General features: G+C 46.3%; 1 protein-coding gene and 1 long non-coding RNA gene across 7 annotated transcripts; one reads left to right on the top strand and one right to left on the bottom strand.

The window, feature by feature from the left end:
* Positions 1–245: 245 nt before the first annotated feature.
* Positions 246–15,343, bottom strand: VASH1 (vasohibin 1). 2 transcript variants are annotated; one of them, XM_061997816.1, is made up of 8 exons: positions 15,046–15,343; positions 11,514–11,570; positions 10,039–10,127; positions 8,926–8,982; positions 7,793–7,867; positions 6,352–6,733; positions 5,865–5,977; positions 246–5,316 (listed from the first exon to the last, which is right to left on the bottom strand). In XM_061997816.1, exons 1-8 carry the CDS (start codon positions 15,313–15,315, stop codon positions 5,244–5,246), a joined length of 1,116 nt encoding a protein of 371 aa, XP_061853800.1. In that variant the 5' UTR covers positions 15,316–15,343; the 3' UTR covers positions 246–5,243. The 2 variants fall into 2 exon arrangements, with proteins under 2 accessions (XP_061853800.1, XP_061853801.1); XM_061997817.1 differs by lacking the exon at positions 11,514–11,570.
* Positions 14,121–25,563, top strand: LOC133625615 (uncharacterized). Of its 5 annotated transcripts, none has more exons than XR_009818890.1 (3): positions 14,121–14,204; positions 23,861–23,939; positions 25,390–25,563. It is a non-coding gene; the product is annotated as an uncharacterized LOC133625615 (long non-coding RNA). The 5 variants fall into 5 exon arrangements; XR_009818891.1 differs by lacking the exon at positions 14,121–14,204 and adding an exon at positions 15,963–16,268; XR_009818887.1 differs by lacking the exon at positions 14,121–14,204 and adding an exon at positions 16,293–17,418.
* The last annotated feature ends 398 nt before the right edge of the window (positions 25,564–25,961 follow it).

The following is a 25,961-nucleotide window of genomic DNA, read 5'->3' as shown; positions in this document are numbered from 1 at the left end:
TTCCGGCCTTTGCCACACAGCCACGTACATGTGTCGTGCTCTGGCAGCTGCCTGTGTGTGTGCAGACATACTCACCCATTCAGCTAATTGAAGGAGAATGAGGGTTCTACCCTGTCCCTGCTGTGGCAAGTCCAGGGCATCTATACATAATCAGTCTGCTAGCATCACTCGAGGCTGTGCCTTTGGCTTATCATCTGACTGACAAGGGGATGATTTAAATTGGAAAGAAAAACAGTACAGACATCTTATTTTCTCTGCACAAGCTGAAAGCAGTACAGAGGAAGTTTTATTGTCTAAGTGTCAAAGGAAGCAGGAAGAAGTATCAACATGAGGGCTATGGGAAGTGCAGTAAGAACTAAATCTAAATACCAGTTCTGTGTTGGCTACATAAAAACACAGAACTACGTGGTTTCATTACAAAAAGACACACATGATATTGTTCTTAAAGAAACCTTCCATTTCTTAGTTCCGAGTTGTACCAAAGATAAAGATGTAAATGGTTTTGGAGCACCCTATCAGTGCTAGAGTATAATACTGATGTGCATGGCAGAGGACCACTCTGGTCCCACTAGCACCATCTCAACCCTGACCTGGAGGGAAACTCTGCTTCGCAGAGATTACAGGGGATTCAGTAGCCTTCTGGGCCTAAGTTGAGTTGCTCTTGAGCAGACAGGGCCAAGGCACCACTGAAGGAGAGTGGTTGTGATACAAGTAAACACCTACTCAGAAAACAGACAAAAAATATTAAATTCCCTAGGGAATTCAGCTTGACTATAGAGGGACTATCTCCATCTTTCTCTGGCAGAGCAAACACCAAGCCAGAAGAGCTTTTGCTTACTTGGGTTAAGTTATAAATCCATAATGCAGGTCTTAATGTTGACAGGACAACAGTGCAAGATCACTGGAATATGTCAGACTTGCACACACACACAGTACATGTGGGAGACAGGGCACCTCCTGCTTATATCTAGTGCCTGAGCATCAGGACCACTTGAAGTACTTTACTTAGAAGGAGCAAGTGGCTAAAGTAACCACCTGAAGTGATTAGCCAGAGCCACTGGAGCAAGATTAAGTCCTTCTAATCCAGACTCTTGCCCTTTGGCAACAGGAACATTCTTCTGTTCATTATGCTTTCTTAAACTCTGCAGTTTTGACGGTCATGTTTCAGTCTGTACAACACCACATGGGAGCCTGCCCTTAAGGGGCAGGCACCTGATTAAGGCTTTTACCTGAAACACCTTAAAAAAATTAAAATTCTTCCTGTTAAGCAGATCTGATAACAGCAATACAGCTACTGCATGAACAGAAACTATGTTTCAACCATAGTTCTGGAGTCATTTACTCTGGTAGATCCCAGCATACTCGGTTCTGACCCATACAGTGGCACACAGGTAAAATAATCAACTGAATAAAAGCACTCCACTCCCAGCTAAAACACTTGCTAACATACCTTAAGTTCCTAAAGACTCATTTAGCTTATATTAGAGTTAAAAAAGGCTAGTGTGTCACAGACTGAGGGACAACCAACCCTGTTCTTTAGTACATGAAGGGTATGTATCAGAGTGACACTGTAACAAAGCTTTTGCTTGATAACACATTAAAAAAATTCAGTTAGCCAGGTACCAAGGGACTTGTCTACATAAAAGTATAAAGAGGAACCAATATTTCAAGGTTTGTATTACATTTAAAATAGTTTTGCTAATAATAGGTAAGCATTTATTGAAGTCTTTCAAAGCTCATCTAGACTTCAGGTACAACATAGGGAATTTCTATCCATTCCTCATGTATGGATGCAATTCCCTTCTAGAGTTCAGAAGGACTTGTGCTGCAGAACAGACATCAGATGAGACCTAATGAACAGTGAACTTTATACCCCAGAGCTACAAGAGCTAGCATATTAATATTTAACATTTTATAATTAACAGGACTCCTCAAGAGAATTTTTTGTTGTTCTGCAGACACTAAGGAGTCCGAGCTACAATCTAGTTCCTTATTTTCATTTCTTTTCTGTAGCTTTAAAGACCGTGGAAGTGAAAAAGACTCATCTCCAGCCTACTTTTCCTTATGCTTAAAGGCAGGCCAGAAGCCAGAGCAGGTGGATGAGAGAGGAAAGAAGTGGAAGTGCAAAAGTTCATTCATCTTTCATTGTACTATCAGGTTTCTTATGCCATAAAACTGGATTGCACTAATCCTTTCTGTCACAGTGGGATGCTGTCTTGTTTATTAGTAAGGACGCTAAGCTTTGAAGTGATTCAGCTTGTTACAAAGATGGGAGGAGCCAGAGCAAGAAAGGGAGAATTGGTTATTTTCCAGTTTTTGCACCATCTGCTAAACTGGAGATACAGAAACAGTAAGGGGCAGGAGTTCTACCACCCGGAGAAACATAGCAGAAGACTTGAAATAGTAACCCTTGTAGAGGGCTCATATCTGCTCCTGTATCCATCTTGAGAAGCCATCAACATTAGATATGTCAGAAGAATTAAATGCCTTCCAACATACACAATTTTGCAACCATATATTGAAAAAGCATATTCTTGCCTGGCTACAGCTGAAGATTCAAAGACCTTGAACTCTATCTGTCACTCATTACTTAAACATCCACTTCCTTCGGTTTTCTAAGGTATTGGCCTTGGTTACATCCTGCAGGAAAGTGCTTAATTACCAGGTCAAACAAAGCATTTTGTTTTAAGCCATTCTGCCCTGGTGATGTAACACTGCTGAGCATCCCTTTTGCCTTGCTCTCAAGAAAGCATCATTAGCTTGCAGCTGACCCCTCACTTGCCCATCTGTTTTGAAGTCTTCCTCCCCCCAACACACTTCCCCTCCTTCCCATCTAAAACGGCTCAAGTCTGTTTTGAAGCTATTGAAGATGTTCTGTATGAAGCTACTGATTATTCTCAAGAGCTTTCCAGTTACTCTGAATGAACTAACCACCCACCCAACCAACCAAAGCCCTAGTGAGGATACCTCCTAGTTTTAGCCAAGTGGCTTTCATTTTTTTTCCACATTGCATCCACTTCAGTTAAGTCTGACATCACTCTTCCTGGCTGACTGCTGTTTGTATCTGACATGTGATTCACAGTGGCACCGGGACCTTCAGTCCACTGCACAGCAGATGTTTTGCAAAGGCAGTTTGTGGCTTCCAAGTGACCTCCATTATTTACAGGTAACTGGGACCTTCACAGCTAAAGTCATCGTTCACAGCCAGACAGGAGGGATGTTAATTCACAGCCACACAAAGTTGACCAGAGGATACATTCAAGCAGGTGTTTGGCTTCCTACTGCTGGCTTATTTCAAAGTGTTGCATGTAGCTGGAGTGCAAGGCCACTGTACTGTGGAAACTGGCATCTCCTTCAGAATTAACCCTATCTTGGATCAGCAGCAAGTTCTGCCACCTCCCTATGGATTGTCCTCCTGGTTGTACGACACAGCAGAAAAGTACTGACTAAAAGAGAGCTTGGAAGGGCAAACTGCAGTGGGATGGATATAGCATTGTGAAAGTTACATCACAGTTAAAGATGTACAATTAGGAACCTGTAAGGTTCCTAAATCGCTTGTGGGTGGTGCCTCAAGGATTAACACTGCTTTAACTAGACAGAAGAGCTGATTTGTTTGCAGATAAGAACCCATTCTCTGCCACCAAAATAGCACTGCTTATATGAGAGCGTGACACAGCAATGCTGCAACAAAAATCCTGGTAGAGCTAACCTCTATCATGTTTCTAACGAGTCCACAGGAAAGAATAAGCCCAGTTCTAACAAATATGTAGCATTTCAGAAAGTTTAGCTCCTTGTCGGTGCTGTGATAAAACAAGATTCAGTTTCTCTCAAGGATACTCCCACTCCCTAGCTCAACTTTTGCATCCCCTAGACCCATGAATCCAGATCACTCCAGGCCATGCTGTCCTGTCTTCTTGCAACCCCACTGTTTTCAGCCTCTAGCCCTCAAAGAGATGTGGCAACATTCCAGATTTCTGATAAGCATTACACTACTTAATCAGTAGTACAACATTGCCCTGCAAAGCAGCATAGGGAGAGTCAAGGCTGCAGAAAGGCCCAGCCCAGCCCAGCCCAGCAGTGAAAGAGCCAGGATGCAAGCATAGCTCTGAGGCTGGGCAGCTACTTTCAGAAGGCTCTAGGCTGGGCTGTCAGGAAAGCAGCTGCAATCTCCTTGAGCGGGGCTTCCCACCAGCAGATGTCTGCAACTCTAGCACTAATACTACAGTGAGGAAGGAGCAAGACACTCATGGAACGAAAAAACGCTTGTAAAACCCGTGCACATCATTAAATCCTTCTTTAACTATGTACTCTTAAACGCTCGTACCTCAGTGACTGAAGTGTCTTCTGCAAGCTTTCACAGTAACAATTACTAATAGAGAGAAGACTAATGAAGGAATGATTCAATGTTCAGGCTTCCCACCAGCTCCTGCCTGCCCCTGCCTCCACTGCTGGAGGATGGAGGGGTCGATGGAGGTCTCTGTGCCTGTTTTCATAAGGCAACGGCATAGGTGTATCCTGACCCGCTCAATCACAAAAGGACTGACAGCAACAGCTCACCAGCATTGCAGTGGGTAAAGAGGGTCATCGGCCCACTGTCTGCCCCCTCACAGACAATGAAATGCTTTGAAATAGGCAGGACTAAACACACAAGATATGGTTTCTCCAGATGAGAGGCTGTTGTATGATCAATAATCAGGCTGAGCAAATTCAGCCCTGAGCAATGCTAAACAAAGTGTTCATAATGACAAAACCAGGAGTTTTTGCACAAGATGTGGGGGCCACCCCACTTCAGGATCACTTCTCCCTCAGCCCTGCAGGACTTACATGAGTTGAAGACTTCTGTGCAGAAAGGGAAAAAGTACTGTCCACAAGATGCTTCATCTACTTGTTATCAACACAAAAAAAAATGAGAGCAAGCCTGCTGACCCCACTTATTTCATATTCTTCCTGCAGCAAATTCCCACCAATGTACAGATCTTTTTTATTAAAAAAAAAAAGGAAAAAAAAAAGCTTGTTTCAGTGAATTAAGATGGACACCTTTTCCAGAAACAGACAGGTGAATCCTCTGAGACCCATGGGATCCAGCTCTGGGACTGGCCCACTAGGAAGTACCTGGGAAAATCAGCACTCTGTTCCACTCCCGCTCCCCTGTCCCCTTTGTCAGAATCACTGCAGGTGGATCCAGGTCCCAGTTGTGGCCAGCAAGAAATCTGTGGAGCCAGGCACACAAGGCACAGCTCCCGTCACACCCGGATCTGGTACCCATTGAGGTCTGGCATGGCTTTGGAATCGGCAGGCTTCTTCTCACCAGATGGCCTGTAAGCAAAGAGGGTAAGAACTATTCAGAAACTTTTTTTTTTTGTCAGGAGTTGAACATAGAGATGTCAGCACAGGAAAAGTACAGGAAAGCTTCATGTTTATCCTAAACTACTGAGGGCAGGATTATTCTGCAACTTCCAGTAATTTTCCCAATGATCTCCACAGAGAGAATGCAGGTGAGGAAGAGCAGGAAGTCCACTCTGGTACCCCAAACGAGTTTCAAGAAAACAGTGTCACTGGCAGCAGTGTAATTTTGGGAATGTCTTTGGGACACTAGTCTGTGAGACACCAGAGCTCAGACCACTGCATAAGGGCTACCAAGATGACTGTTTGAGCTGCCTTGCTCCTTCCTGTCAAAACAAAACTCCCCAAGCAATGATAAACTCACAATGGCAAAGAGCAGGGAAGAATGCTACTGCAGGTCAGAAAAGTATCCCATTATACAGAACCCCAGTAAAACCTCAGGAAAACTGGACAGCAAGGCAGAGCCTGTGAGTAAAAGAGAGATGCTCTAGAGAGGTCTCCTGCCCAGCAGCCCCACTCACCTTCGGTCCCCGCGGCTGTTGCGCCGATGGGGACTGGCCTGACCTCTTTGTGGGGAGGAGACATCTTTCTTCCTGTCCTTGGTGGGAGATGGTGGCCCAGTTCCTTTGCCAATCTGCCAGAAAAGTTAAGAGCAACATAAGCAGAAGATCAATATGAGTAGTAACCAGAAAACACAAAGTGTAACAGCAATGAATTATATGGGAATAAAAGGGGAGGAAAGTGCAAAAAAAAATGCAAAACAAGTTACAGTGTTACTAGTTACAGTGGCAGCTGTGGCTCCAAGAACCGTGACCAGTCCAAGCTAATCACAACTGACCCTTAGGGGACTAGCCTCTATACAATGGAATAGAGCTGCCAGCCTCCAATTCACCTTCTACTGCCACCACCAGCCAGGAGAGCCTCCTGCCACTTCATTCCCCCTCACACCACCAGCCAGGCAAGACAATGGATGCAGCAGCCAACTGCTTCTCCGTCCCTGCTGCTTACCTTCAGCCTCATATCACGGGCATGTCTCTCAAGCTCCTTGCGGAAGTCCTCCCGGGTCAGCTTGTCTAGATCCAGGATGGAGTGCTTCCACTCGATCTGCTCCACGCTGTGTGGGTCGTGGGACACGCAGTGGCCCAGCTTCACCTTTTTGAGAGTGTGCCAGCAGCGGCGATACGCCTCCTCGAAGTCGAAGATGAGGTCGCTGAGGGTGCGGAAGACGGGCGCCTTGTACATGAGCTCCTCACGCCGGCTGATGCCCAGTGCCCCATAGCGGCCTCCAAAGTTCACCCCCAGCACAATGTGTCGGAAGTAGTTCCCTGAGAAGTGGGTTTTGAAGCTGATGGGGAAACGGTCCAGCGTGGTCATGTTGTTGGTGAGGTAACTGACAGCAGCCTCTATTCAGGAAACAACCAGTGGTACCATTTTCTTGACAAGATCCTTCCTTCCTGCTCCAAACCCTCCCAGACTGTTCAGCACTCACCACTGATTTGGGCATCGCATAAGCAGAATTTGTTCTCCAGATGGAGAGTCCAGCTTACGGCAAGCTGCCTGACTTTGATTAGAGTCATGGGGAAACCAGAGCTGGTGTCTTCAACAAGACCGTCAACCAAGAGAAGTTAATTTTGAGGCAGCTTTGTGATGCAGAAGGTACAATGCTATCACCTCACTGTACTGTATTCCATGTTAATGCTGTAGCAGTATTCCTCAGTTTGCTGTAATCTGTTTACTAGCTACTATTTCACACACAAACTAAGGAACCTTGAGGACAAAATACTCATCAAGCCACCCTCCTGGACCATTCACTTGCCACCTGTGCCTCTCTAGGCAGCTTTGCCAATGTGCATCAGGCATCTGTAGCCTATGACTAAGCCCACAGACTAAGCCTGGAAGATAGCTATCAGGCATCTGTAGCCCGTGACTTAAGCCTGGATGATAGCTAGGAAAGATGTGTATCTAGAATGAATGAAGGTATTTCCTAAGCCAGCAGGCAGTGTTAGACTTAACAGTAGTGACATGTGCTGTAATTAGAAGTTGGGGAGGATCCCTAATTTACTGTAATGTAGACCACATGCAAATGACATTGCAGTAAAGGAACAATCTTCTCCACGAAGGACTTCCTGACCTAACTCTAGCTAATATTTTTGCACCTCTTTAGATGTTTGTTAGGCCATTCTTTTGTCTTTCACTCACTTGTAGAGTTATCCAGAGCAGTACCACACTTCTTGGGGAAGGAGGAGCAACTCAAAAAAACTAGTTCTGATATTTCAGAGAACTGCTTGGATTTGGATTTTATTGGTGGGGTTCTTTGGAAAAACTGGAGAGGAAAAACAGAGGGATGTGGGGCTTGGTAACAATATAATCATCAGCCTCAAAGCATAAAAGAGCAGCAGAGGAAACACAAGGATGGGCAGACACACACAATTCCAAGAGGAAAGGATACATTCCCAGGATCACAGCTTCCAGGCATTTTATTGGCAGGGCCTCTTTGGTCATTTCTTTGGCCAGGTCCATCAGCCTGCAGGGTGGGATGAGGGAAAGATGAGGACAGTTAGAGGGCTTGTGCTATGCAAGTGTGGCCAGTTCAGCCCTTTTGCACTAAATATGTAAGGTAGGTTTCCAGGAAAGAAAGTGGCCCACTGAGGATAGGGAACAAAGGAAAATATCTTCTTTAGGAAGATATTAAATCCAAACAGGTCTCTACCCCATGTTGTTGCTGCTTACAGGGAACTCCCTTCAATGAGTTACAACAAAGCTGCCTATTAGGCTAAACTCTGCTTTCAGGGAGACCACAGCACTTGTGAGTTCTGGATGTGACCACAAGCAGAAGCCTCAAAGGACCAAGAGCCAGCAATGTTTGCCTCACAATGTTCCAGGACAGTGAAGCCCACTTCTCTGGCATCAACCTTGCTCTCCATTCAATGCACTGGAGAAGACATCGCACTGGTTGCAACATCAGATATTTCAGGTCACGTAAGTCTATGGACTGGACCAATAGCAAGAAGCCAGCCATGGGAAACCCTCAATATGCTGATCAATGAACATCAGATCCTTATCTCCAGGAACTTATGGGGTACGTCTCTTCCCAAAATCTGCAGTCAGGAGAATCTCTCTTCTTCAAAGTATCAGATGCCAAAGGCCACATGACCCTAGATTCTGCAAAGGCACTCACAGGAGCTATGAACTTAGACCTGTAAAGATACTCAGCTTTTATGAAGCTTGCTTAGGGCAGGACCTAATTTCAGAATTCACCAGAAGGTCATGTAGTTACATTCCAATTGGAAGCAGACAGAATCTGCACATCTTCAAAATACACTTAATGTTATTTTACTGGATTTACTGATTCACAAAAGCAAAACCTACCCTTGTCCTTGAAAAATGCCAGACACAGCTTGGTCCAGCTGTGCCCCAGGCAACAGACAATAAAGTCACCTAACGAAGGATAAAGCTGTAGTTCTGAAAGCCTCATGTGCTACCTAGATCTTGTTCAGGGGATGGAAGAAAAAGCAGTGAGTATAGCAAAGCCCCATCATTTTCAAGCAAGGATAAAATGCCATAGGGGCTGCTAGCACTTACCCAGTCAGAGGTCTGCTCTTCTTAATCTCAAAGAATTGTGTCCCAGTGTGATTGTACCTGGAGGCAAGAAGTCAAGGACTTGGCAGCTTGGCAAGTAGAGTTTGAAGGAAACCTCTCTGAAGAACTTTCATGTTGCTTATTACTCTCACAGCAAAGTCATGATTCGCACAAATGTAACAGCAATGCAAGAAAGTCGTCACCTCCCTCTCCTGCATTTCTCCCATCTCCTTGTCAAGTCTTCTCTTTCTTTTCCTCATACCCAGGTTTCCACTCAATTTCCCAAAAGTCCATGCTGATAGCACATACTCTGCTCACCCTTCTAGTTACCAGGGCAGAAAAAAGTTTGATAGATCTCTGCCTGCTCTGGTCTGCATAGAATGCACAGAGCACTGAAACATTCATGGTACCTCATTCTAAGAGTGACTGGGGCCCAATCCAGAACACAAACACCTTAGATGGGTGAGAGGTGCAAAAGGTCTGCCTTCTTACCTTATTTTAGGGCTGATGCCAGAGCTATCTCTGCATCTCATCAATGAAATTGGACTGTGCTTGCATGGCACATACCTGCTGTCCAAATCTCATTCCTAGGACTCAGTCACACAGGCAGCTCTGCATATAAAGATGCAGGATCCCACAAGTGCGTAAAAGCAGGGTGGCTGACTGTCCTTTAGACAGCTACAGGGCAGAATGGTCAAGTAGAATGACCTGAAAGTCAGTCTTCTCACCACCACCGCTCCCCCATGCCTTGAGGGTGAAGTGATAGTTTGCAGTCCATCTGAGACCTGGTTGTCAGGGCCTCAGATATAAATGTTTTTAATGAACATTGGCACTGCAAAGCCACTGACCTAGAAGGGTGGGTACTGGGGTAAGGCCCTTGACATGTCCATTTGTTACATGGAGTGAACAGGATCAGAAGGTGACTTGTGCAGAAAGGAAAAGAAACAGTAGCAAAGCCATCACCCCAAATCCAGCTTCCTGTTTTCAGGGAGCAAGTTTCAGTTCCCCTCCAGCTACAACAGAATGAACTCTTCTGCTCCTCAGAGGGAAAGAAAGTCCCCTTGCTCCCTCTTCCTGGGTTTTCACACCAGTGCCTGAGGTAACAGTAAAGGATACTGAAGCTCCCTGATATAGCGCTGAATAGCTTCCAGGCGCTCAGGGATGGGGGTGGACGGCTGGAACGCAGGCACACTTGGTATGGGAATCTGAAATGGGGAACAGAACATAAATCACTGCTTCCAAACCTCTCCAGCTTCTTGCTGAACTTCATGGTGCATAGCTACATGGAGCACGTTGCTCTGAAACCAAGCCCCTCTGCTGCCTGAAGTGACCACACCAGGAATGTGTCTCAGTTCCCGTGCTGATAACTGAGAAGGGATTCAGAATGAAGCAGCACCACAGAGCTGAAAGAGAAACTGTATGACAGGGTCATTTAGGCAATGTTACATTGGAAGCATTAAAGTAACTGACGAGGTAAGATGTGAGACAGGAAAGCAGTCACCTGAGGGATCTTGGCCTCATTTGACTATGCAAACTGAAAGGCACAAAACAAAAACAAGGAGAGGCAAAAACAAAGAATGACTTTCCCCAAAGCCAAAGGAGCATGGAACAGCCCTGTATGTAGGGGTATAAGGTCCCCCACTACCTCCTGGCATCTCAGGTGAGTTAGCACTGACTAGAACACAGGTGTGACAGCATCCATGGCTCTCCTCCCTCCAGCATCTGTCATTTTACATGGTCAGAGAATGACTTCTGAAAGTTCACTGTTTGGACTGTCATCCCATTCTGAGGTCTCAGCAATACAGGTCCAGTCAGAATTTCCTCCCAGCTTGCTCCACAGGGATTAACCGCAGCCTTGTCAGCAGCTTAGAAGATGTGTCTGAAGAAAGGGAAGGGTCCTGTCCACAGGACAAATATAATGAAGAAGACACTAGTTTGGTGTGTCTGACAGGCTTAGAGAAACAGCCCAGCATTCTCCCTCTGAAGGACAGCTCATGCCTTGCATACACCCCTCTAATATCACGCTGCAGCATTTCACAGCAGTTTGGTTTTTAGCACTTCAGTTCCTCCTTGGACTTTCCCCAGAGCTGGGCTATCACCAGCTAAAGAAGGATCTTCCCTTGGGCCTTCCACTCTGCTGTGCACAACTGCCTCTGCTGGCCATGGTTTTGTAGCCAACAGTGCTGCTTTGCCACTCACCACCCTCCACATGTATTTCTGTGTCTGCTCATTTCTATACCTCCTTCTTCTGCCCTGGGCTGGTACAAATGACTGGTGAACTAGGGCAGGCACATAAACCAGCTAAAAGCCAAGCCAGCAATCATGGGAATTTTCACTCAAATGTCCAGGTTTCACACATGGTTATGCTCTGCTCATGGCTGCACAGCACAGGAGCCAGAGACTGCCTAACCTAGAGAGATGGGCTGCCTCTGGAGACTGTAATCTCGAAGTGTCTTCCAGTCTATATCCAAACCATCAGCAGCAAACACCGAGCTAGACTCAGTCTCTATCAGTTTTCTCTTCTATGCTTTGATCTTTCTCTTTTTTTAAAAAAACAACCTAAGTATCACCATTTGGCTGTGGGTACCCACCTTCCCAGCACCTCTCAGAGGCTCTCGTTGCCATCTCCAGTGTCTCACTTCCATACCCTGCAAGGAGCAAGCAGAGGCATCAGCTGGCTCACTTGCAGGAATCAGCATGGCAACAGCAGGAGCAGATGTGAAACTGGGTTTGTTGAGCCACAGCAGAGGCAGGGAAGGCTCCAGAGAGAGCAGCACAGGGATGGAGCCGTCTCTGGAACTGCACAAGCTGAGTCAGTTTGGATGCTGTGAGCTGATACACTGAGTCACAGGAAATCATTTCCAGGCAGAAACAATGAAAGAGGTAACAACCAGGGCAGGCTGAGTATTTTTGCTTCATTTCTTCAGTATGGAGACTCATGGTTTTTGAGTAGAGACAGACAGATTAGGCGCATGTTGAAAGCACAGACTAATGATTCTCCTCCCTTTACTTGTATAGGCCCCCAGATCCCCTTTTCCTCAAAGGACTGAACAACAGCATAATGGCAACTAGTTCAGCAGCGGACTAGTTAATGCAGAAGTTAATCCTGCACCTCAAGTAATTAAACTGATGAAAGTACAGCATGCTCTCTCTCTCTCATCTGGGCCTGCAGCCCAGACTGGGCTACAGTTGCTTTTGCATCAGGTCTATAGCGTTTTAATGGGACAATAGAAGAAGGAGGAGAGGAATAAGGTCTCCATTCCTCAATCCCACACTGACAGGATGGGAGACCCTAATGCTTTGTTCTTACCCAGCATCATCCACTGTGCATCTTAGAAGGGCTATAGATACTAGGCAGTCTTCACAATCCTTCAGAAAGCTGAAAGGAACTTATTTGTAGCAGAAAAAGATAGAAAATGAGATCTATTTTGCTCTGAAAGCTGGAGAGAGAGATAGGAAGAGAGCCTAGATTTCCCAGAGCATGGCTCTCCCAGGCTTAGCAGACTGCCTGCACATGTCCTTGGTCCCTCATTGCCCGTGGGGAGGGGCTGCATCACCCACTCCCCCATTCATGCCCTGGCTGGCTGGCTGCATGCTGCCACTGGGACTCTGCTTTTAGAAAGGAGATCCCGACAACAACTGAGGTTTTCACACACTAAGTGGGCTGTACTGCACATGAGCCAAGACAGATGGGAGCGAGGTATACAGAAAGCTCCACCCTTATCTGTGTCACAGAGGTGCTTTTTTGGCCAGCCTAGTTTAGCAACAGGTTTTTTTTATGGTGCCTATAGGTAGCCCAGCACCTCCCTAATCTTCCCTTTGCAAGCAACCTGGGAACAATACCAACCCTGGTTGTTAGCCTGAATAAAGAAACTGCATTTCTCCTCTCTCGCTCTCTGAACCCATTAGATGCAACTCTTCCTGTCTTTGCCCTCATAACCACCTCATTTAAAATCCATCATTTCTTACTGAGACAAGCACACATCACTTTGTACTTTCAGCGTGAACTCATCTGATTGTCCCAGCAGCTCCAAGCGAGGCAATACCCCACCCTATTGTTAGAAACTAAACGACCTACAGGAGGGTGGCACTTTTAAGCCTAGAATCCATGGCCAGTCAACCATGTCCTGCCACCATAGCACAGCTCACTCCATGCCCACTCACCCCAAATCTAACAGAAGAAAATGCAGAGTAGATCTCTGAGCTCTTGCACCCCACTAAAAGATGCAACCCCTGCCGCTGCGCTGTGAGCATGTTTATAAAGTCTGATCACAGCTTCCCGCAGTCATTTACAGTAATTAGTTTACGGACAACTCTTTTGAGAGTTATGTTCCCTTACAGCCAATACTGGCTACCATTCAAAGCCAAAAATTTGGGAGTAGGCAAACCACTGCTGAATTCCCAGTACCTAAAAAGGCCCATTCACCCTCCTGCACATGAAAGGTACCTGGCTTTACAAAGATAGCCCTGCAGAGGATACTCATTGCCCTCATCTGTTGCATCAACCACTCAAAGAAACTTGATGGCATGGCACAGCAACATTGTGATATAAATAGCCCTTAAAGATAAAACTCCATCCTTAGAGGGAAAAAGTAGCTAGAGAAACATCTCATTCATCCTTGCTGCTTCCTGCATCCCAACATCCTCTCAGCTGTATTACCAGTGAGCTTGGGAACAGGCTCTGATTGCAGAGTGCCGAATAGGGTTTATAGATCTGATTCCCAAAGGTGCCAGCAGATGCTAAAAAAAAAAAAAAAAGCAAAAGAAGCGCCCAATTTCACCTGTTATTGCAAGAGCTCAGAGCATTTTTGTCCCCTAAGTGTAATCCATTGACACCAAAACAAGTCAGAACAGTGGAAATACTTCACATTGGGACCAAAACCAGAGACCGAACACTGTATTTCCTTCCCCTCATGGACTGGACTCCTGTTCATGAACTTCTTTCTTCCATTCCCCTCGCCTCTCTTGGCCACATCAGCCCTTTTGGTCAGTGCACATTCTGATTGATCTGAAACATGTTTTCAGCCTTCACTCAGGCTCTGGACAAAGAGGAGAGGAAGGAAGTCTGAAAAGGAAGGAAAAGTCTAGCAGGGTTAGAATAGGGACTGTAATCAGGATTCAAGATTTGTTTTGGTTGCTGCCACAGACGCCTATAACTCTTCACTGCACAAAGGATGTTACATCACACGCTTCTCCAGAGTTCCTTGTGGAAAGCAGTATGGGTTGCCTGCGGGCTACAGAATGGCACGTTCTTGCATACTTCCAACTACCTTCCCAAGGAGGTAAGTCCTTGCTAAAACAGCCTGAGCAGAAAAAACTTCATCTTTTTGTATTTACTCAGCACAATGGGACTGCTATCATACCCTGCCAACGGAGTGACACACCAAATGTTTGCAGGGTCTTTTGTTCACAGGATGCCAATGAAAGAGGAGATTTTTCTCCATCTGAGGTGCAACACAGATAGCAACAATCACAAGGATTTGCATGCAAATATTTTGGTATGGCACAAGGATAACTGAAATGACCACTGGTTGGAGGGTTTTTTTTGTAGACCTCTCTGCAACAAGGCCAGGAACAACCTTGGAAATCCCAACACCTGACTCTACACCAGCAACAAGCTCTGCCAGTGTTCACTAACTCCTCTTAAAAGTCTTTGGCATCAAGAGTCTCTTCTGACAGACACCATTCTGTGCAAGAATGCCTTTTGGTGTGGGAGACTGTACCCAAATCTAATTTCTTCTGATTCAAGGACTCGCCTCTGCCCATCTCACCTGCCCTCCCACCTCAAGTATTCAGACTCTTCTGAATTTAACTCTCCTCATCTTTTAATCGTTTATCCAGTCTTCGTCTTTAGGGCAACCCGTCTCCCTCCCAGGGGGCTCGCACATTAGCCATCTGAAGTCTGTTTCCCAGGAAGGTCTCAGAAGAGGGTGCTGCTGGTGTGCCCGGGCAGGGCAGAGCCCCGCAGACATCGTCCCGCGCTCCCCGATAGAGCGGGGCTTCCTGTGAGGGCGGCCCGGGGGCTCTTTTCCCGAGGCTTGGCTCCCGATCTGCGGAGCCCGGCCGCCACGGCTCCGCCGGGATCCCGCGCCACGGCCGCCCCGGGCCGGGGAAATCTCTCACCTTGGGCAGGTCGGCGGCGCCCCGGATCCTCTGAGCCACCCGTTCCCCCTCGGGGTGGATCCTGCCCACATGCCGCCACATCCGCTCCCAGGTGGGCTCGTCTACGGGCAGCCCGCCGCGGTTGACGAAGAAGGGGACGCCGCCGTCGCGGAGATCCTCCTCGCCCTCCTCCTCCTGCTGCTCCTCGTCCCGCGGCGGTGGCGCCGCCGCCTCTCCGGACGGGGGGTGCCTGGCGGCGGCCGCGGCCCCGCCGCCCCCCGGCATCGGCATCGCCGCCACCCGCGCTCAGCGCCCGCCGCCCGCCGCCGGGCCGCCGGGGGCCGCGCCCCGCATGGCCGGCGCACCGGGCACGGGACGGCACCGCCCCCGCCTCGCCCCCGCAGCGATCAAGGCGGAGGGGTTTCGGGGAAAAGAGGAGCGGACGCCGTGCGGGGCGGCGCCGGGTGCCGCATCAGGCCGCCGCGGCGGGGGAGGCGCCGGCGGCCCAGCCGCCCGCGGCAGTGACGGCGGGCACCGCGCGGAGCGGAGCGGGGCGGGGCGGGGCGGGGCGGGGCGGGCCTGCTGCCGGGGCGACCCGCCGCGCCGCCTCCCGAGCAGGGTGGGGGGTGGACAGGGACAATCCCGACCGCGGCGGATGCTGCATGCGGGGGAACAAAGCCCCCGCGCGGGGCGGGGCAGTGCTGGGCCGGGCGGGGGCGGTGCCGGGCGCCGCTCCCCTCCGCTCCGCCCCGGGCCGGGTGACCCCGCAGGCCCCGTGCTGCAGCGGGCGCCCACCGCCCTGCCCGCCCGGAGCCGCAGCCCGGGGGCGATAAGGCCGGGGGGCGGCTGCGGCCGCGCGATAAGGGGGCGCGAGGCGGGAGCGGGCCGCTGGGCGGGGCCACGGGCCGGCCGGGTAACGGCTCGCGCTAGGACTGAGCCCGGCGCCGCGGCCGCGAAGCTGCCCCGGGGAGTGGGGGCGGGTCGTCATATAGAGGCTGCTTGGAGGAGCTGAAGAACTGGGGAAAACCTGCCAGGTTGAAAGCAGTGGGCGGTAGAGGAGGTAGCTGGGATGGTCCTGTTTTGATTCGTCAAGTGGTGTAAAGTGATGATGGAGGATGGACTTTCCGCAGCTGGGGGCTGCCCTGCTGAGCTTGGGGTGTGACACATGGAGCGTGTCTCCCTCATGGCAAGGGCCCGGTGAGGCTCTTCTGCCTGGAAAGTGACAAAACACACCTTTATATAGGGTCTGTCCATGCTCCCCAGGTGAAAGACCGAGTGCTTTTCTCTGGCTCGAAGGTCTCGTGCTGTGCTTCAGCCCTCCTGTAGTACTGTAAAGTCTGCAGCTGTCATGGGAGATTCTCCACACAGTGCTGGAGATGTGGAAGCCTGTTCGCCAGTGTCTTCCTAGCACAATGGTTTTGTGATCATCTGTAAGAGCCTGGCTATGTTTCACTGTGGATGAGACTGCTGACAATGTTTTCTAGCTACCCTGTAATATTAATCTAATTTGAAAAGTTCTGATATAAAAGAAAAATGTTCTGTAACTGAAGCAATGAGTAAAAGAAACGTGTACAAAGGTAACAGGTCAGCTGTTGAACCTTCTGAAGGGCATCTCAAAATGCTTGCATTTAGCACTCCAAACAAAGGGCTGTTGTTCAGCATCAGTATAGGGAAGGAGAGAAATACATGCTGGGTCTGGTTGCCATGGGATTTGAGGCATCCTGAGAACTGGGTATTTCCCAGAAGTCTGGCAGAGGATTTCAGAGAAACGTCGCTTCTCGTGTAATGCTCTGTGGGCAGATCACACAGAATCACAGAATCTTAAGGGTTGGGAGGCACCTCAAGAGATCATATAGGCCAACCCCCTGGCAGAGCAGGACATAGCATCTCTGTTGAACTCAACATTACCCAAATTGCTGAAATGTTGATTTCGTTTCACGAAAACTAAGCTAAGCACGTGTTCCTGCATCTTTCTTCTGCCTTCTTGACAAACCACCAGCATTGCTTCATGCAACATACCTTGACTTCTGTAGTACTTAATCATAGACTTCTTCACTGAATAAGGATTGAATGTGGACTTTGAGCAGGCTAATTTCTCACTTCAATAAAGTTTTTAGTGTTTTGACAGTTGTCTCTGCCTTTTACCTGTGAGCAAATGGGAATTGGCACAAGCTGATGCTTATATCTAAAGAGGCAAGATTCCTGTGTCAGGAATCACTCTGCAGCCACTGTGTGGACATGTGTTGTAAGAATAGTTCAGACCCTCCGTGCCCTTGGTCATTTCCCACCCAGTGGTCCCCAGTTCCTCTACAGACACAGGACTAGAAGTGTGCCAGTCACATGGTGGCGATGCACAGGTCTACTGGAGGACACCATCTGCATTTTGGCTGAGTGGTAGGTTTATATCCAATAATGGCACCGGGGAAAGGGCAGGGTGCAGAGGCTTTAAATGCTTCTTTTGAAGCCATATTGTCACCTCTGGCTGAAACTAAGCACAGCTGTCCATAGCAGCAAGGATACTTGTTTCAATTTCAAGCTCCAGCACAAACTTGTGGCTGGTAACTCACATTGCCTTCAATGCCTCAGCTTTTCTGTCTGGAAGACAGAAATGCTAATAACCCTGACTTGTAGCCAGGGACTTTGGAAAGATTAGTTGGCATTTTGGCACTTTAAAGATTATTTTTTCCTAAAAATGAAAATAATGTGTTAAAGTAGATGTGAAATAGATTCCTGGTATCTTTAATGCCTTAAAATATACTTTCAAATCTCATTTGAAGGAAATGCAGCTGATCATCATTACCAGGCCTCAAAATAAGGCTTGTCAGTGTATTTTTGCTTCAGTTTATATTAGTTAATTATTAGGCAGCCTCTCTCCCCTCTGGCCATCACTTTATATAATTCAGTGGCTGCAGGGGACCAGTACTTTAAGGTGGTAGCACAGCACTATACTTTGTTCAGATAGGTAAGAACAGAGCACAGCCATACTGAGGGAGCCAATCTGTGTTGTGGGGACTCAGTGTAACAGTGACAGCAGATGACAGACAGAGACTCTACTGCCTCTTCTGCTCACCTAGGGTTTCCTTGACTGCAAATGCCATGACTTGTGGCACAGGCTGTGTAATGATGTTAAACATTGCCCTTAATTTCTGGCGGCAGGTTATTGCGGCTAGGACAGAGACCAGAGGACCATTCAATTTTTCTTTAAAACCAACATAAATCTTTTGTTTATCTATGCTCTGTAGAGGAAGAGTCTGCAGATAAACTGTGTGAATCACCTGAAAAAGGTTTAAACAGGTGAAGCTTTGTTAAAACGGAGTTAAGATTTGCTCTTAGTGAAAGAATAAATAACATTGATCAAGGATTGAAATCAAGTCAGAGCTTATTTGAAGAAAGAAGTTGTTTCATAAGATGCAATATATTTGATAAACGTATTCAAGGGCTGTAAAAAGCACTTGAAAAAGAAATTCTCTCCTCTGCTCTTCTGGGTGAGTTGGGAGGTTTGCCTCTGTTGGAGGGAATCCAAAATTTGTTTCTGTAAACATGAATAGTGAGTGATAATGTTGACTTTCTGTTTTGTAATGTCTTTTACGTTTTGATTAATATTTAATTTTTTTGAGTTCTGCCAATAATTTGTTATTATGCAACTTTGTTTTTGTAAAAAAATCTTTAAAAACACCAGACTGTTCTTTCAGGAGTGTGTTTGTGAGTTTGCATAGGAACAATTAAAACACCTACCAGGTATTTCTAGTTCTCAACAGCAATTTTAGGCCATTATTTCCACAGTTTTGTTAGCAGACACTTTCCTACTTTGAACTGGAACCCTTCACTTAAGATCTCAATCATATTAAAGGTCTTTTCCAAACTAAGTGATTCTATGATTCTATATAACACTAAACGTTGCTTATACCATGAGCATAAGTTGTGCTGTCTTTATCCATCTTGGCCTAACTCTGTGATCTAAGCTTTTCTCTGCCACTAACTTCTTTTTTTTTTGGTAACTCTTTCAGAATGGGTTCCCTTTTCTGTGTTCCTGAAAGAGCTCGGGGAAAAGCCTTGTGACAAATCAGCATCTTTCTGAACCTATTTCCCAGTCTGTTCAGCTCTGAAGCTGTTATCAAAACCCACTGAATCTTCTCTTAGTGAGAGCTGTATTCCCGTGTAATCACAGATTCCCTTCTACCTGTAGGAAGTCTATACGAAACGGAAGGGGCAGGAAACAAAGCGTGTAGGTGCCTGACTCTGCTTGGGCCCAGCGGTGTCTGGCTGAGTCCCACTGCAGAGAGGAATGAGCTGGGAGAGATGTCATGGTGGAGTCCAGGATGGCCTTGACCTAACAGCTTAGCAGAGCTGCTACTCACAGTGAAGGGATGGGGAGGAAACGCATATAGCTTCATAGTCACAGTTTCTCTGTGCAAAATCATTACATGAGATATGATGTTGATTTGGATTGACAGCATGGATTATGAACATATTTACATGAACCTTGTGTTTATTGTGTGGAATAAGTGGGGAAGCTGAATTTGTTGTCTGGGGGAAGAGAAATATAAGAGGGTACAGTCGTTAGATATATAAAAGATCTCCAAAAAAATGGCATGCCTTCCACTTCTAAAATATATAGGACAAGAACTAATACATATTAAAATTGTAATGGGAAAGATTCAGCTTATACATTAGAGAAAACCTTATATAAAGACAGTGAAAGTCTGCAACAAATGGCATCAGCAAAATATGGAGTCCATATCATTGAAAAGTTTCAAGTATTGTTCATCAGCCACCAGTCAGGAATTAATAGAGTTGGACTGATTATCTTAAGGGTCTTTTCCAACCTATATAATTCGGTGATTTAGAGTTGACCCTGCACTTGGGAGGAGGGGAAAGAACCTATGTGCCCTGTTAAAATCCCTTATGGCCCTTTTTCTGTGCCTGAAAAATCAATGACCTAATATATTGATCACTGACAGTGGGAAGAGTTTTAGCTGTTCTGATGGTGAAGTAAACTCAACTAACTTCCATGAGTGACCCCTGAGCATACAAATAGCCTCTTGTGTTCTAGTTACTGCATTTAGATAAGAGAAATGGTGTATATCAGGGTGGAACACAGAGGAGATTATTGGAAGTTTGCTTTGTAATACACAATACTTTCGGTTTGTTGTTTTTTAAAAGCTGCTTTCAGTTAAAGATAGAGGGTTGAATCTCATGTTTTAAGTGGTGGTTTTTGTTTGTGTGGTGTTTCCTTTATCTGTTTTTCTTTTTCTCCAGTTCACAATTGTACTGCCTTTAGGCTCTTCCTACAAATGTCTTTATGTGCAATGAAGTCCTTTGCTGTGCAGAAGGCCTTGATGAGATCAGTGTGCTGCTGAGCAGTATGCATACGCTGCAGTAGATCTTTGCCCAGCACGGGAATTCTACCTTTGCCCCTAATTCTGCTCCTGTCTTGGTTTTGATCAGGACTATCCTTGAAGATAACAGCAAAGCTTGTGTTTTTTGATTGCAAAGCTGTCTGTCTGAGGGATGGATTGATACAGCAGTGCCAGAATAGCCCTATTCTGAGGGCAGGCAGGAATGACTTAATCAGGCACTGATACAGTGACGCCACACATTTTCCTCCTCAGGTGCGGTCATGCTGATTGCTCTTCCTGCGGGTCAGATCTAAGAGAAAGGAGACTTAGATCTAATCAAGTTACCAAGTGTCAGCAAATACTTCTGCATTTATCTTGCTCAGAACCCAGCACATAGTGGCATGGTATTCTCTGTCCTGTCACATGGTCAATAGACCAGCTGTGCATTGTCCAAGACATGGAGGTTCACACACTGGGACTTAAGGACTCAAAGGTTAGGACTTGCTGGAGTGAGGACTATAGAGGGTGATTGGAACTTTACAATTGGACTGTTTTATTTGGAGCTCCTAATTTGTTCATAATAATAACTCTGCTTGATGAAAAGGGACTTGGAGAGGGCTTGGGTGTGGAGTTTCAGGGTTGGGAAAGGAAGCAAACAGCCCATCATCTTGTGTGCCCTGTGCCACCTCAGCTCAGAGGCAGGGTGTGAGACCAAAAGCTAGAGTTTTAGGTTGTGTGCAGAACTGGCACCTGAAGATTTATCCATCCAAATAGGAAAGAGAAACAGCACCATGATACCTATATGAGAAGTGAAAGATCTGTAAGTAGAAATGCTTTCTGAAGTTCAGCTGTCTCCTTCAGAGAAGCACCATAGACTAATACGGTTTCACATCAGACTTTGGAGAGAGGAAGTTGAACAGCTAACAGGTATATTCTCCTTAGCTGGGGAGAAGAAGGGGCTTTGTTTTCTGATAAGAGTGGAAAACTACAGCTTTAGGAGTCGCCAGTTAGCAGAGACTTCCTCTATATAAGAGTTAAACAGTCATAGCTTGGTTAGAACTGGAAGTTACACGAGTAAAAAGAATTGGGGAACATGAATTGAAAAAAAAAGGTACCTGATTTTAAAGAAAATTATCTTCTCCAGTAATCTTTGGATAAAGTAATAAGGTTCTTTTATCATGAAAATCTTAATTTCCTTTCTATCTAGCTGATATTTTTTCTGGAGGTGGGGAGGAAACAGACTCCTATCCCATAAAACCTTTTTCCTGTTCTGGACAGGTACAGAACAGATTTAACTGGAACCAGGATAATGAGTACTCCAACACACAGGGCATTTACTTAAGTTTTTGTAAGAACTGCTTTAAAATCCCAACAAGACTTTGTGTGAAACAGATGTTTAAACATACAGTTCTTGCACTCAAACAGGCATGCTGCTCTTGGCCTGTAATGGCAGTCTTTCTTAAATGGGTCAGAGTCTTCAATTACATGTACAAAAGACACTACTCCCAAACTACTCAAGTCAGGAACTTATGTAGAGGCTTAAGTTGAATTCCCTGTGCCAAGTATCGTCATACACGCAATTTGAACTGAAGTCTGTCTTATCATTGAGCCTGCAGACTGTCAGTACATTCAGGACTTGGTGCCTCTCCCTTTTGGCTTGTTCACAAAATCCTCCTTGACCTGAGTAACCCTTCTTAGCAGAAATGATTTTTTTTTCAAGAATTTTCACTAATCTGGCATTTTCAAAGAGCAAAGGTATTTCCTTCAGAAATTTGCGATTATTCTCTCAGTCAAGTTGGTCCTTGAGCAGTGTGCTCAGTGGAGTGAGCTGGGAAACTGGTTTAGAACCACCTCCATGCAATGATGTCTGAATGTCCCAGTGCTGACTCCGGGCCACACTGGGGACTTTGGTTCCTGGCTTGGGAACCTGCAGCTCAGGGCTAAACTTGCCCTGGATTACTTGTCCAAGGTCACAAAAGAAGACCCTGGCAGAGCAGGGACTTGATGTGAGTTGTCTTATAAGCAGAAAGGCAACCTTCTTTAATTTTTTTTTCTAGGCTATGTAAATTTTAAGTGAATTAAAATTCTTGCATTTGGAAATACTTGTACAATATTTTTTTGGAAAGTGGGTTAATTCCCATAACAAGCTGGATTTGGGGGACTGGAGAGAATTGGTTGGAATTGGATTAGTTATGCTGGGGAAATGCTTATTTTGTTTTTCACTGTTAGAAATGCACATAATTTTGATGGGTCAAACTGCCATCTTGCTTTGTGTTATTGCAGTAGGAATGAATCAACCTGCCTTATTATGTCATAGACTAAAAAGAATTGTTATACATTGAGGAATATATTAGAAAAATACTACTCAAATGTTTCATTAAAAAAAAAAGGGTTTATCTCTACTAAAAAAAAAGGTACATTCTTTCAAGTGCTTAATTAGGTCAGTGTTAATCTCCTGGTTCTTGATCCTGTGCCCCCCCCACCCCCTGCCTTCCTCCTGTAATTCCTGTTGCACCAACCTCGTTAACTGACAACAACATGAAGATGGTGTTATTTTCAAGATGGTGTTATGTGCTCTATGCAGTGTGGAAGAATTTTCTTGTTGTACAATGACAGAAGTCTGTAGCCTTCTATCCCGTATTTGAAAGCACTGGAAGTGTGAGGAAATGAGTGTTGGTGGTGCAGCTGCAGCGTGTTCCTGATACCAAAATCCCACCTTTTGCCTTAGCAGTCACATCAAAGTTAAGCACAGAGAATGGCTGAAAAACTCCAAATGAGTTCCATTAAAATTTTTCGTGAGAGGGGAAACGATGCTCAGACTGAAAAGTGGACAGCTTGTGGGCAAAAAAAAAACCGCTTGTGGACAGAGCAGAACTTTTTGAGAAGTGTTGTAGGAGTTGGCAGCATTTCCTTCTTCAAACTGAGTGTCTGCATACTCTTGAGTTATATATAAGTTGTATAAAAGAAGGACCAGAGAGGCTGCACTAATGTCCTAGTGTGTACACTGCTTGAGTTCCAAAGTGTTTGTAAGCTTGTTAAAAATACAGTTTTGAAGACCTAAATTTAACCGGGCTGATGCAGAGCATCAAACAAGGGGATTTTTTAAAGAGGGGCCTTTATTCCTGGCTTTTCTCCAGCTTGTTTACCAGAAATAAAACATTTGGCCTTTCAGAAAAGAAAATGCACTTCCCAATAAGAAAGTGTTCTAGAATACAGCTATGCTTTTATCTTACTAATGTGCCACTCTGTCCTCTTTGCTGCCTTCCTTGTGTATGTCTTTTTGCTTAGAGGAAAGCTATCACATTAGGATGCCAAACAATGACAGAAAGCAATGTACAGGAAATAGTCTGAAGAGAATCCCAGCCAAATTACCATAAATCCAACTCTAGCCCTGAAGAATTTCACAGTGTGACTAGTACTCTGTTTGCTGAAACCTGCTAATGTCTTAGTAATTATACCTTTGCATTCACTATTGCATTACTCTTTTTTTATTGTAGGCATAATGTTCCATGTGCTTGATGCCATATAGTACCATCTATTCATATAGAAGAGGGTTTGTTACTGCAGAGTTTGGAGGTAAGGTTGGGTTTACATGAAAGTTAAGACGCAGCACAAAGACCTGTTTTGGGGTGCTTTTTTTAGCAGGCTGTGGACTAAAAACATCTGTTTTCTAAGGGACTATGGTACAAGGAGTACACTGCAGGGTTCAAGGCTCGCGTTCTAGAGCATGATGGACTCAGCCGAGGCTCCGGACGTGTTGGTTTCCACCAAGTTAGTGTCTGAGTTGGAAATTCATCGCACAGTTAATAAATCGATATGTTAAACTATGGGGACGGTGTATTTCACCTTTTCCGACTGGAAGCTCCCGAGGCGGCGACGGTAGTGCGCGCGCCGCGGTAGTTCACTTGCCCCGCGGTAGTTAACGCGCGCCCGGCCGCCCCGCGGCAATCCGCGGTAGTTCACTTGCCCCGCGGTAGTTAACGCGCGCCCGGCCGCCCCGCGGCAATCCGCGGTAGTTCACTTGCCCCGCGGTAGTTAACGCGCGCCCGGCCGCCCCGCGGCAATCCGCGGTAGTTCACTTGCCCCGCGGTAGTTAACGCGCGCCCGGCCGCCCCGCGGCAATCCGCGGTAGTTCACTTGCCCCGCGGTAGTTAACGCGCACCCTGCTGCCCCGCGGCAATCCGCGGTAGTTCACTTGCCCCGCGGTAGTTCACGCGCGCCCGGCCGCCCCGCGGCAATCCGCGTGTGCGCCGGCTCCGCTCGCCGAGGCCTCTCCGGGCGAGGCCGTGACGGCGGCGGCAGCGCGGGAGCAGCAGCGCCACCTAGCGGCCAGCAGCGGGAACGCGCGCGAGGCCAGCTCCCACAGGAGCCGTTCCTCATAAATGCCCTGGGAGTCGCATAGAATTTATAAACCCTGACATTTAGGCATCGTTTCTGACGAGTGCAACTTTTCTGTGTGCTGGCAGCCTCTGGTAAGCACCGGCTTTCTTGCTTGATGACGGGTGCCGTGGAGCGGGTTGGATGCCTGATGCGGAGGCCTGGTTACTATCAACACATTCTAATGTCTTGCTGTTTCTTTTCCATTTCATTGCTTGTTTGTTTTTAGGAATGTTTTTTTCGTGGTCATCGCTTTCCCCAAACCAGAATTACTTTAGGATCACGTGGGTTTGTTTTGTTAGGACATTGGATGGGGGGTCATCTCAAAGTTACCTGACAACAGCTGAGTGGTGAGGAAAAATTACTTGAAAATAATCTAATCTCAGCAAAGATCAACTCTTTCGAGAGCCTAGCTTTCTCCTTTATTGCTCTCAGTGTTCAAAGACTTGACACTGTTCACTGTTTTCATTGGGAAGGATTCTAGACCAAGGATGGACAGGATCATCCAGCCCAGGTCTTAGCTCAGGCAACCTTGTTGGATGGGTTGTAAGTGTACAGAGTGGATTACACTCTTGTGATGCCTGATGGGGGAAATGGGTGGTTTTAATACATTCTTTCCTGTTGTAATTTCCAATAACTCTTTTTCTAGGCTACTGGACCAGAAAATGAATCCTGCTGTCAAATGCTTATGAACAAATTCCAGCTGTCCAATTCCTACTGAAGCAAGAGCTAGATGAAATCTGTATCACTCCACAGCAGTGCTTGGCTTCTTGTGTTACACCACACTATGATTTCAGGTTAAATTTGGAATGTCGGAAAATGAGCTGGTGTATGATTGTATTTTTTAGATCTCAGTAACAGAAAATGTTGTGCCATCCCACTAACCTGAAAGGCTGCAGGGAGAATGCAAACAGGTATTTCCTCAGACTTCAGAAAGGAGTGGGCTCCACTGAAATTAGATCACTGTTATATGGCTTCCTGAAAAGTCATAAGCATATTCAGAAATCCTCCCATCCGTTACAGTTTGAAGTTGGGTCATGTTTAGACTTTCAACCACTGCAGTTAGGTCAATAATTAAAGTAATACTGCAAATTCTGTGCTCCAGAAGGCTTTTGGGAATGTGTAGCATACAAATACATATGGAAAATTCTGTGTCAATCTGTTAGGTCTCATGAGACTTTGACTGGGCCTGGGATACATCCATCTGCCTAGCTTTTGTTT

The sequence above is a fragment of the Colius striatus genome, chromosome 6 (assembly GCF_028858725.1).
Source record: "Colius striatus isolate bColStr4 chromosome 6, bColStr4.1.hap1, whole genome shotgun sequence".
NCBI classification, from domain to species: domain Eukaryota; kingdom Metazoa; phylum Chordata; class Aves; order Coliiformes; family Coliidae; genus Colius; species Colius striatus.
The sequence above is the reverse complement of the archived record's forward strand: the minus strand, read 5'-3'. Positions and strand labels throughout refer to the sequence as shown.

Excerpts from the sequence above, each read along its gene's own strand:
- VASH1 (XM_061997816.1), bottom strand. The coding sequence starts at position 15,315 with ATGCCGATGCCGGGGGGCGGCGGGGCCGCGGCCGCCGCCAGGCACCCC. Across the intron at positions 11,571-15,045 it reads GCGCCGCCGACCTGCCCAAG|GGTATGGAAGTGAGACACTG; the intron begins GTGAGAGATTTC and ends TGCTCCTTGCAG. Across the intron at positions 7,868-8,925 it reads AAGAGCAGACCTCTGACTGG|GCTGATGGACCTGGCCAAAG; the intron begins GTAAGTGCTAGC and ends CCCACCCTGCAG.